This window comes from Oncorhynchus nerka, linkage group LG27 (genome assembly GCF_034236695.1).
Source record: "Oncorhynchus nerka isolate Pitt River linkage group LG27, Oner_Uvic_2.0, whole genome shotgun sequence".
Classification (NCBI taxonomy): domain Eukaryota; kingdom Metazoa; phylum Chordata; class Actinopteri; order Salmoniformes; family Salmonidae; genus Oncorhynchus; species Oncorhynchus nerka.
The window spans coordinates 30,032,761-30,045,415 of NC_088422.1; the positions used below are offsets into that span (position 1 = coordinate 30,032,761).

Sequence of the window (12,655 nt, forward strand, 5' to 3'; positions counted from 1 at the left end):
AAGATTTAAAACAGTGATTTATACTTACTGGATTAAATGTAACATTGAATTGAAATAGTAGTTATTACAATGGGAACGTGAGATTCCTGAAATAATTTTAATTTATACATATTTATTGTGTTTATTTACCGGTATGCATGTACAGTATTATGACTACCAAAACTAAAACAGTATCTAATAGCACAATTGTTATTAGAGAGACACATCAATTGTTTTATTTTTTATTTTTATGTTTAAAACCATTTAAGTCAACACTGATAGTATTCAACGTCGTCAGGAATAAGTATTTCAAAATCCCAAAACATACATGATCAACAGTTCATCACAAGATGGGAGGGCAACGACAGTGCTAAAAATCAGAAATAAAAAAACAAACACTATAGGAAACCTCCCCACCGGCAATTTACTTACAACACATAGCTTGGCATAACAACCTATACCTGACAAGGCAAGGAGGAGGAAAGAATACAATACTTGTACAGTATACAGAGAACTGGTCAGAGAAATGAGGAGCCTACTGTAAATGTCCCTACTGTACCGTTCACAGTGTCGAGTGAGTGGTTAATAAACATTGGCTTGTGTTCTAGTGTAACATTGTTCATGCTCTGATGCGTGGCACTAACAGTAAGGTCTAATGTGAATAGGTAAGAGGGTAATGCGAGTGATGATGGAGCGAGCACCTGTTAAAAGTGGCTCCCATCGTCAACACTCACAGGGCTGAGAGGTGCTATTCTAGTGACTCCAACAATAAGGACAGGAGTCAAACCACATCATTAGTGTAAATAATGGATTTCATTATCATAGCTTTTTTTCACTGGATCTCAAAGCACTACATGTACTAGCTTGGTCACTGACAGAGGTTAACAGGTATTTGTACTAGCTTGGTCACTGACAGTGCTTAACAGGTATTTTTCATAAATACATGGTTCTTAAAGCATACTATCAATCAATACTTTATAGAATAGGCAGGCAAGTGATATTGAACAAACAATCTGAAAAAACAACAAAAACAAACATATCAAATACAAATCAACATTGCATTTCCACAGATTCACCTTTTGCACTTTAGCAGATAGAAAACGAAGACCCGTGTCATGTAATAGCTGACTCCGCTCCCCCGTAAAGTAGCTTCACAAAGCTTGAATTGCTGTGGTTGAGTGGAAAAAGTAGGCACCACCATCTGCACATACACAGCATTGATCAAATAGCACCTGGTGCAGAGAGGTTGTTAGGGGCAACCTTCTATCGAGCATGGCTGTCAGTGTCATAAGAAAATAAACAGCAGTGTGATTATAGGAAGCCTGGTGTCTCGGCGACCTTTAACTTCAGACAGCTCGTGAAAAGAGAAGAAAATGGAGGAAAAAGAGGCAATGTCTCGGCAGTTTTTTTTGGGGGGGGGGTGAAGGTTCTCCCTGCTGCCATGTATTGTGCATGCTTTGTGTCAAAGGTGTTCAGACTGAGGGGAGTGAGGAGATGAATGGTTTAACCATCTCCCTTGACTTCTGCGAATTCCATCAGCAGACAAGCTAAGATCTAAGAGTCAATATTTCAGATTACAGTAATGTTTTAGCTCTAGACACGATCAAAAATGTATAATATTAACAACAAAAACATTACAACAATACAAAAAGTGCAGCAAAGGAAGATAGAATTGAATTTGTTCAGCTGAAAGTTCTGTTGTAATACTGACCAGAAAGACAGGCTATGGAAGGACAATAACTAGAACTCACAGCTGTTTTAAAATCATACAAATACTGCAAACTGACTTAGTGAGGTAAAAACGTAATCCGAGTTCCTTCAACAACACTATTTTACAGCCTCAAATGTAAAAACATTTGTGAAACCTTCCATTTACTTATAGGATGGAAGAAAAACAATAACCAATGTACTATAGTTAAATATGGCATGTGTCTTTGACAGTGATCTAATGCAATGGGTCACTTCTTGGAATAAGAAGTGATTCTTCTTGTTTGGTGTCAAACCAATAATGCCCTTAAATAGTACGATGTAAAAAAAAGGACCTAAAAGTGTTATTTGGCTGTTCCTATAGGATAACTCTTTCTGGCTCCAAGTAGAACCCTTTCGGTTCTAGAAAGATGGTTCTAAATGGAACCAAAAAGGGTTCTCCAATGAGGACAACCACAGAACCCTTTTGAAAACCTTTTTTCTAAGAGGGTAGATACATCAAATGCCACAAGACCACAATCCACAGCTCCTCTTGTACAATTAAAAGCCAAAATGTAATCAAAGACTAAACTTAAATTGTGTGTGTGTATGTGTATATATATATATATAAAGTTAACAATACATTAGGAACACCTGCTCTTTCCATGACAGACTGGCAAGGTGAAAGCTATGATCCCTTATTCACTTGTTAAATCCACTTCAATTAGTGTAGATGAAGGTGAGGAGCCAGGTTAAAGAAGGATTTTTAAGCCTTGAGACAATTGAGACATGGATTGTGTATGTTTGCTGTTAATGGGGTGAATGGGCAAGACAAAAGTGCCTTTGAACTGGGTATGGTAGTAAGTGCCAGGTGTACTTTTTCACGCTCAACAGTTTCCTGTGTGTATTAAGAAAGGTCCACCACCCAATGGACATCAATCCAACTTGACACAACTGTGGGAAGCATTGGAGTCAACATGGGCCAGCATCCCTGTGGAACGCTTTTGACACCTTGTAGAGTCCATTTCCCAACAAATCGAGGTTGTTCTGAGGGCAAAAGGGGGTGCAACTCAATATTAGGAAGGTGTTCCTAATGTTTTGTACACTCAGTGTATATACAGAAAAACATCAAGAACTCTCTAAATTCACTTGACTCTTCCTTAAAAAAAATGAAAAGATTGCATATGGCATGTAGGTAATACAAAACAAAACATTGAGTGCTATTTTTTTTTTCTTTGAATGAGGTGGCAGAGCGGTTAAGTATGGATGAAGATGGATGGAGTGTTTTTGACCACCAGCTTGCAGTTAAGTCAGGGAGACGGGACCACAATAGATGAAGCTTTGTTGGTTGGTCTGGGAGCTGAGGTGGATCCTCCTGCTTTGCTCCTCTCCTCTCTAGCTCAGCTGACAGTAGAGCTTAACCCAGGCTGGTGATGTTGGACCTACCACCAGGGGGCGCCGCAATGCGCTGGGTGTTGCGGCGGGGAATGTTATCATCAACTTGCGCACCTGGGCATGAGAGAGAAGAGAGAAAAAAAGTCAGTTACACTACATGACCAAAAGTATGTGGACGCCTGCTCGTCGAACATCTCATTCCAAAATCATGGACATTAATATGGGGTTGGTCCCCCCTTTGCTGCTGTAACAGCCTCCACTCTTATGTGAAGGCTTTCCACTAGATGTTGGAACATTGTTCCAGGGACTTCCTTCCATTCAGCCACCTGAGCATTAGTGAGGTCGGGCACTGATGTTGGGCGATTAGGCCTGGCTCGCACTCTGCGTTCCAATTCATCCCAAATGGGTTTGATGGGGTTGAGGTCAGGGCTCTGTGTATGCAAGTCAAGTTCTTCCACACTGATCTCGACAAACCATTTCTATATGGACCTTGCTTTGTGCATGGGGGTGTTGTCATGCTGCCACAAAGTTGAAGCACAGAATAGTCTAGAATGTCATTGCATGCTGTAGCATTAAGATTTCCCTTCACTGGAACTAAGGGGCCTTGCCTGAACCATGAAAACCAGCCCCAGACCGTTATTCCTCCTCCACCAAACTTTGCAGTTGGCAATATGCATTGGGGCAGGTACTGTTCTCCAGGCATCTGCCAAACCCAATATGGCACAATTTCAGGCCAAATGATAATACTTGTGTGCTTACACATCTTAGTATTATGCTATTCCTACTGATATTCCATGTGGAGCTGTGAGAGAAACGTTCAGCTGTACTGACCAGACAAGCTGAAGCTAGACTGGTGCAGGTTACGGACGGGCTGGGGAGCCTGCTGCTGCTGCTGTTGCTGCTGCTGCTGCAGCTTGGTTGGTGAGGTCTTCACCGAGGTGACCGGGGTCATGACCTTAGGTGTCACATTCTCACACACTGGCCCGTCATAGAGACCCCTGGGGACCCCACTCAGCTCCGTCAGCTGGGAGGACAGAAAGACAGACGAGATAACAGCATCAGTTCGGCTGTTCAAGTTCATCACTGTCAGTGAGAATGGTAAACAATCAACAATCTTTATTCTATTCAATGTCAGTTTCACTGCACTATAGACTCACCCTGCTGCGAGCCTTTATCCTCCTGTAGACATGGTCAGGGAAGGGCTTGCGGCTCACATAGCGCCCACAGCCCTCAGTGGTATGGAGGTTGCCCTCTTCCAACACTATTTTGCCCTGGCTGACCACCACCAGGGGAGCTCCACGCACCTCGGTGCCTTCGAAGATATTATACTCCACAGCCTGCAAAAGAAGAGCTCTGATGAGAAGAGTTTCAAATACACTGACAAAGTACAAGAGGGCAAATCACAGAGAAAGACAGCACTTACTCTACTTTCACATGCACATTGCAAACCCCCAAAAACATTTCAAAGATTTGAGGCCTTTTGCCATATGAACTTTAGTCTAGGCCCTTATATATTCAATGAATTGTGCCAGCATGGTAACTGTGGCATTCAGCTGACATCATCAGGAGAAACTAGTGCTGATGTAGCCAGCTAGCTCCTCTAAATGAAAGAAAGCGGTGACTCATTGAGGGATAACTCAGGCCCTGTCTGCATGAGCTGTTCTCTAACAAGTCATTTCAGGTCAGTAGATTTTACTTAATGGTTTGTCTCAACGCTTCGTAGGAAAAAGGCTTCAATGTTTCATATGAAAATGTGGAAGAATTGTTTGATCCAAACTGAGTCCTACATACAGTAGGTGGGACTAAAACCATGTATAAACACCACGGTTATGATATGGTTAGTACAGTGTGGGTTGGCCAGGCTCACCAGGTTGTGACTCTTGGCAGAGATGATCTTGCTGACGTCTGGGTCCCAGAGGACCAGGTCGGCGTCAGAGCCCACTGCAATGCGGCCCTTACGGGGGTACAGGTTGAAGATCTTAGCTGCGTTGGTGCTGGTCACAGCCACAAACTGGTTCTCGTCCATTTTTCCAGTCACCTAAGGGAATCAGAAGAAAAGGCATTGTCACTTCCTGACTAACAAGACAGCTGCAAATGTTCACTTGAACAACTGAGAACCCCTTGATGACATGAATGACTGCGGCACAAACTGGAAAAGTAAATTCATTGTTAATTCTACAAAATCTATATCTATTTACATAGACAGGATCAATTTGAAAGAAGCATGTTTGATTGTGGTATGTTTGATTGTAGGAAAACCAGCAGAAAAAGGTCAGTAGAATGTGCCTCACCACACACTTGTCCCAGATGAGGGAGAGTCTCTCCTCAGTGCCGTTGGTGCCTTCTGGGATGAGGGTGAAGTTGTCTTTGCCCACAGCACGCTGAGAGGTGTGGAACGTGCAATGAGCACTACCAGTCACCTGCAGGTCACCACTGGAGAGGAACAAAGGATGGAGGGAGAGAGAGAATGAGACACTCCACTCATAGGTCTTACGTTTGCATGTTTTGTCTTGAGTAATATGACTTTCCATGGGCCTCATTTATCAACTGTGCGTACATTTCTTTAAAAAAATTCTCCCTGACTGTCTAGTTTTCATTTCTGTGATTATTAGTGAGCTGGAAACAGTCAAGAAACTGTATGAATGTTGGTCCATTATCATTTTCTACACAGTTTTGATTGGATTAGTCATCTTAAAGTATACCGAGTTCGTTCTCCACGCCAAAAATGTATAAAACGTTGTTATTGTTTGTACTAAAACCACTGGCGGGCCCGATTGGACCCCCTCGCGGGCCTTATGTTTGACACCCCTGGTATAGCATCTGAAATTAAAAATAGGCTTGGCTACGATGTCGCGCTCCTAATCCTATCTCACAAAAATACTGTAGCCTACCCGTACTGTCACTTACTGTCGAGGTTAACGGCCTATTTACTTTTGAGCATGCTTGGCTATTGAATTAGCGATTGATAAATGGTAGCCTACTATTTGTTGTGTAATGGGAATAATTCAAACCAGTTATGTCAGAAAAAGAGAGACATGTCCTGCAATTTGATTATGATTTAGGCCTATATAATAAAAGTAAAATAAACATATTAGATGCTATGCGATCTCCTCTTAGGGACTTTAGCATAGTCATCTGGACTGTTTTTCTTTACTATTTAAATCAACTGAATAGTAAAGTGTGAAGAGTGGCAAAGACTGCCTGAGAGAATGGGCACGGGGGGAATTAATGTTCAAGTCTTAAAAAGTAGAAACATCAAGGTATTTGCGTGGAGATACACACACACACACTTTTCAAAATCGATAAATACCAACCTTTGCGGGAAAACTGGATGTTTTTTTAAACCTTTAATAAATGAAGCCCCAGGAGGCTAGAATGACATATCACCTTCTGGTGGAGGATGTGTGTAAGTAACACATGATTACTGCATATCTCTGTGTTAAGTAGAGGTACATAGTGTAAATGGAGCACCTACCAGGAGAGCAGTGAGTTGAGATAATCAGGGGTGGTGGGGTCAGGGCTGAGGGGTGGGGAGGTGACGAAGGCAGCTGCCTTGGCCCAGTTCTTACTCCAGTAGTGGGTTCCGTCCGTGCCCAGGCTAGCAGAGATAGGCTCTCCATACACCACAGCACCTAGAGTACCACAGAACACAGCAAAACACCAGGTCAGAGGGCTTGTGCCCTGTCTCCAAAGCAGGACTGATTTACATGGGGAATCATTTATATGCGATTTGACATTTAGTGTACCTTAACGGACGGGTAGCCTAGCAGTTAGGACTGCTGAGCCAGTAACCGAAAGGTTGCTGGTTTAAATCCCTGAGCCGATTAGGTGAAAAATCTGTCAATGTTCCCTCTTAACCCTTATTGCTTCAGGATCGCCGTCAATAATGGCTGATCCTTGGCTCTGACCACACTCTCCAGGGGTTTCTCAGGGGCAATGGGGTATGCAAAAAAAGAATTTCCAATTCGCACGTGTGAAATAGGACAAATGTAAGCACACACATTACTATTATTAAACAGTAGTTACGATACACAAACCACAGAGAGCAATCAATAGAAAACATGTTACAGTAGTCCATCACCACACTTCTTTCTCTTTACTATTACCCTTTTTCCTGGCCTGGGCGATGACATCAGCAGCACTCTTGCTCATCACCTTGGTGATGTAGAGGGGGCAGTTGGTCTGATTGGCCACAGTGACTGACCGGTTGACTGCTTCTGCCTCCACCTACACAACAGAGACAGACACAGAGAAAGGGAGTTCAGACCAGACTCAGTGACCTTCATGTTGAGTTACGGACTTCTTCACTGCTGCAGCATTTACCAAAATGCTGAATAGGCATTCTGGAAGAAGCAAGCTTAGGAAAAGAAAACTCAAGAGACTTGACTCCCACATTCGCTGTTCAGTTACTTCTGTAGTGAGTTCTGTTAAAGTTTGCTTTTTAACAACCAAATCTCTAAATAGCATGTCATAGAAAAATCCAGACACTTATTTTTGCAATTTAACTTTTTATATTTTTTATATACTGCAACCAGCGATTCACTTTCTCTTCCTTGTTGTGGAGTACAGGGGTTCCGAAAAAGCATGAACAAAGGCTCCAAAAACACTCAAATAAGTCATTTTAGAAAACGCAAACGCTCCCAGTATAGTCATGCAGGTCTTTAGATGTTGTACACATTAAATCGTGTAATTCTGAACTTTATCCGCAATGGTATATTCCATTTAATTGGAAATACAGTGCATTCGGAAGGTATTCAGCCCCACGAATTTATCCACATTTTGTTACGTTACACCCTTATTCTAAAATGGATTCAATTGAAAAAACTGAAATATTGCAATTACTTAAGTATTCAAACCCTTTACACAGTACTTTGTTGAAGCACCTTTGGCAGCGATTACAGCCTCAAGTCTTCTTGGGTATGACGCTACAAGCTTGGCACACCTGTATTTAGGGAGTTTCTCCTATTCTTCACTGCAGATCCTTTCAAGCTCTGTCAGGTTGGATGGGGAGCGTCGCTGCACAGCTATTTTCATGGATGTTCGATCGGGGTCAAATACAGGCTCTGGCTGGGCCACTCAAGGACATTCAGAGACTTGTCCCGAAGCCACTCCTGCATTGTCATCAAATCAAAATCAAATTTATTGGTCACATACACGTGTTTAGCAGATGTTATTGCGGGTGTAGTGAAATGCTTGCGTTTCTAGCTCCAACAGTGCAGTTATATCTGACAAGCAATATCTAACCATTTTACAACAATACACACAAATCGAAGTAAAGGAATGGAATTAAGAATATATACATATTTGGATGAGCAATGTCAGAGCGGCATAGACTAAGATACAGTAGAATAGGATAGTGTGGTGCCAGGAAAATAACCTCTCACTCAAACGTCAACAAAACAAAGGAGCCAATCATGACCCTCACCTCCCTGTAGGCTGTCTCGTGATTGTTGGTAATCAGGCCTACTACTGTTGTGTCGTCTGAAAACTTGGTGATTGAGTTGGAGGTGTGCGTGGCCACGGAGTCATGGGTAAACAGGGAGTACAGGAGGGGGCGGAGCACGCACCCTTGTGGGGCCCCAGTGTTGAAGATCAGCGAAGTGGAGGTGTTGTTTCCTACCTTCACCACCTAGTGGCGGCCCGTCAGGAAGTCCAGGACCTAGTTGCACAGGGCAGGGTTCAGACCCAGGGCCCAAAGCTTAATGATGAGCTCGGAGGGTACTATGGTGTTGAATGCTGAGCTATAGTCAATGAACAGCATTCTTACATAGGTATTCCTCTTATCCAGATGGGATAGGGCAGTGTGAAGTGCGATGACGATTGCATCGTCTGTGGATCTATTGGGGCAGTAAGCAAATTGAAGGGGGTCTAATGTGACAGGTAAGGTAAAGGTGATATGATCCTTGACTAGTCTCTCAAAGCACTTAATGATGACAGAGGTGAGTGCTACGGGGTGATAGTTATTTAGTTCTGTTACCTTTGCTTTCTTGGGTACAGGAACAATGGTGGCCATCTTGAAACATGTGGGGATAGCAGACTGGGATAGGGAGAGATTGAATATGTCCGTAAACACTCCAGTCAGCTGGTCTGCGCATGCTCTGAGGATGCGGCTAGGGACGCCGTCTGGGCCGGCAGCCTCGCGAGAGTTAATACGCTTAAATGTCTTACTCACGTCGGCCACGGAGAAGGAGAGCCCACAGTCCTTGGTAGCAGGCCGTGTCAGTGGTACTGTGTTATCCTCAAAGCGGGCAAAAAAGGTGTTTAGCTTGTCCAGAAGCAAGACGTTGGTGTCCACGACGTGGCTGGTTTTCCCTTTGTAGTCCGTGATTGTCTGTAGACCCTGCCACATACGTCTCGTGTCTGAGCCATTGAATTGCGACTCCACTTTGTCTCTACACTGACGTTTTGTCTGTTTGATTGCCTTACGGAGGGAATAACTACCCTGTTTGTATTCTGCCATGTTTGCACATTCAGTTTTGCGCGAATGCTGCCATCTATCCACGGCTTCTAGTTAGGGTAGGTTTTAATAGTCACAGTGGGTACAACATCTCCTATACACTTCCTGATAAACTCAGTTACCGTATCAATGTAATCATCAATGTCATTCTCAGATGCTACCCGGAACATATCCCAGTCCCAGTGATCAAAAATAATCTTGAAGCGTGAATTACGAATGGTCAGACCAGCGTTGAATAATCCTTAGCACGAGTACATCCTGTTTGAGTTTCTGCCTAGAGGAAGGGAGGAGCAAAACGGAGTCATGATCAGATTTGCTGAAGGAAGTTGAAGTAGCAATGGGCAAGTGTTTTAGCAGTGCAAGTACTGCAGTCAAAGTGTTGACAGAACTTCGGTAGCATTTTCCTCAAATGTGCTTTGTTAAAATCCCCAGCTTCAATAAATGCGGCCTCAGGATATATGGTTTCCAGTTTGCATAAAGTCCAGTGAAGTTATTTTATGGGCTGTTGTGATATCGGCTTGAAGGGGAATATACACGACTGTGACTATAACCAAAGATAATTCTCTTGGGAGGTAATACGGCCGTCATTTGATTGTGAGGTATTCTAGGCTGAGTGAACAAAAGGACTTGAGTGTCTGTATGCTATCACAATCACACGATGAGTAGTTAATCATGAAACATATACCCCGCCCTTCTTCTTCGCGGAGATATTTATTGCTGTCAGCACGATGAATTGAGAACCCATCAGACAGTATATCCAGAGAGAGCCATGTTTCTGTGAAACAGAGTATGTTACAATCCTTGATGTCTCTCTGGAAGGAAATCTTCGCCCTGAGCTCATCAACTTCAATATCCAAAGACTGAACATTAGCGAGCAATATACTCGGATGCGGGTGTTGTGTGCGCCTAGAAGTCCACTCCGAATACCTCTTCTCCGCCGGCGATGTTTTGGATCAGCCTCTGGAATCAGTTTAATTGCCCTGGGGGTTAAGAACAAAGGATCCAATTCGGTAAAGTCTTATTCCTGGTCGTAATGCTGGTGAGTTACCGCCGCTCTGATATGCAAAAGTTCTTCCCGGCTGTCTGTAATCACACAAAACAAATCTGGGCAAATAATGTAAGAAACAACACATCAAAAAACCAAATACTAAAAAGTTGCCAAGGGGCTGGAAGCATGGCGGCCCTATCTATTGGCGCCATGTGCTTAGGGTCGTTGTCCTGTTGGAAGGTGAACATTCAGCCCAGTCTGACGTCTTGAGCGCCCTGGAGCAGGTTTTCATCAAGGATCTCTCTGTACTTTCAGTGGCAGGGACTGCTCTGTTAATCTTTCCCTCGATCCTGGCAAATCTCCCAGTCGCCTCCACTGAAAAACATTCCCACAGCATGATGCTGCCACCACCATGCTTCATCGTAGGGATAGTACTCCGCTAATCTTTCCCTCAATCCTGACTAGTCTCCCAGTCCCTGCCACTGAAAAACATCCACACTGCATGTTGCTGCCACCACCATGCTTCACTGTAGGGATGGTGCCAGGTTTCCTCCAGACGTGACGCTTGGCATTCAGGCCAAAGAGTTCAATCTTTGTTTCATCAGACCAGAGAATCTGGTTTCTCATGGTCTGAGAGTCCTTTAGGTGCCTTTTGGCAAACTCACAAAAGTGGGCTGTCATGTGCCTTTTACTGAGGAGTGGCTTCCGTCTGGCCACTCTACCATAAAGGCCTGCTTGGTGGAGTGCTGCAGAGATGGTTATCCTCCTGGAAGGTTCTCCCAGCTCTCTGTCAGTGTTTATCGGTTTCTTGGTCACCTCCCTGACCAAGGCCCTTCTCCCCCGATCGCTCAGTTTGGCTGGGCGGCCAGCTCTAGGAAGCTCTGGCTTGGTTTTTGCTCTGACATGTACTGTCAACTGTGGGACCTTATGTAGACAGGTGTGTGCCTTTTTCAAAACACACAATCAACTAAATTTACCACAGGTGTGCTCCAATCAAGTTGTAGAAACATCTTAAGGATTATCAAGGCTTTCGACTCTGTCAATCACTGCATTCTTATCGGCAGACTCAACAGCCTTGGTTTCTCAAATGACTGCCTCGCCTGGTTCACCAACTACTTCTCAAACAGAGTTCAGTGTGTCAAATCGGAGGCGTGCTGTCCGGACCTCTGACAGTCTCTATGGGGGTGCCACAGGGTTCAATTCTCGGGCCGGCTCTTTTCTCTGTATACATCAATGATGTCGCTCTTGCTGCTGGTGATTCTCTGATCCACCTCTATGCAGACGACACCATTCTGTATACTTCTGGCCCTTCTTTGGACACAGTGTCCAAACTGAACTCCCAGACGAGCTTCAACGCCATACAACACTCCTTCCGTGGCCGCCAACTGCTCTTAAATTCAAGTAAAACTAAATGCATGCTCTTCAACCGATCACTGCCCGCACCTGCCCGCCCGTCCAGCATCACTACTCTGGACGGTTCTGACTTAGAACATGTGGACAACTACAAATACCTAGGTGTCTGGTTAGACTGTAAACTCTCCTTCCAGACTCACATTAAGCATCTCCAATCCAAAATTAAATCTAGAACCGGCTTCCTAATTCGCAACAAAGCATCCTTCACTCATGCTGCCAAACATTCTCATAAAACTGATCATCCTACCGACCCTTGACTTCGGCGATGTCATTTACAAAATAGTCTCCAACCCTCTACTCAGCCAATTGGATGTAGTCTATCACAGTGCCATCCGTTTTGTCAGCAAAGCCCCATATACTACCCACCACTGCGACCTGTATGCACTCGTTAGCTGGCCCTCGCTTCATATTCGTCGCCAAACCCACTAGCTCCAGGTCATCTACTCTTTGCTAGGTAAAGCCCTGCCTTATCTCAGCTCACTGGTCACCATAGCAGCACCCACCCGTAGCACATGCTCCAGCAAGTATATTTCACTGGTCACCCCCAAAGCCATTCCTCCTTTGGCTGCCTTTCCTTCCAGTTCTCTGCTGCCAATGACTGGAACGAATTGCAAAAGTCACTGAAGCTGGAGACTCATATCACCCTCACTAACGTTAATCAGCTGTCATAGCAGCTTACAGATCATTGCACCTGTACATAGCCCATCTGTAAATAGCCCACCCAACTTTGCTTTATC

The 12,655-nt window shown here is 44.1% G+C and overlaps 1 protein-coding gene across 1 annotated transcript in view; it reads right to left on the reverse strand.

Moving 5' to 3' along the window:
- Positions 1–207: 207 nt before the first annotated feature.
- The window catches only part of dpysl2a (dihydropyrimidinase like 2a), a 47,203-nt gene continuing 34,755 nt past the window's right edge, over positions 208–12,655 (reverse strand). Inside the window, exons 8-14 of the mRNA XM_029637715.2 lie at positions 7,167–7,287; positions 6,536–6,692; positions 5,352–5,493; positions 4,928–5,098; positions 4,218–4,397; positions 3,892–4,084; positions 208–3,174 (exon numbers count right to left, since the gene is read on the reverse strand). Of these exons, the coding sequence (XP_029493575.1) occupies positions 3,083–3,174; positions 3,892–4,084; positions 4,218–4,397; positions 4,928–5,098; positions 5,352–5,493; positions 6,536–6,692; positions 7,167–7,287 (1,056 nt within the window). The 3' untranslated portion in view covers positions 208–3,082. The remainder of the gene's footprint in view (positions 3,175–3,891; positions 4,085–4,217; positions 4,398–4,927; positions 5,099–5,351; positions 5,494–6,535; positions 6,693–7,166; positions 7,288–12,655) is intronic.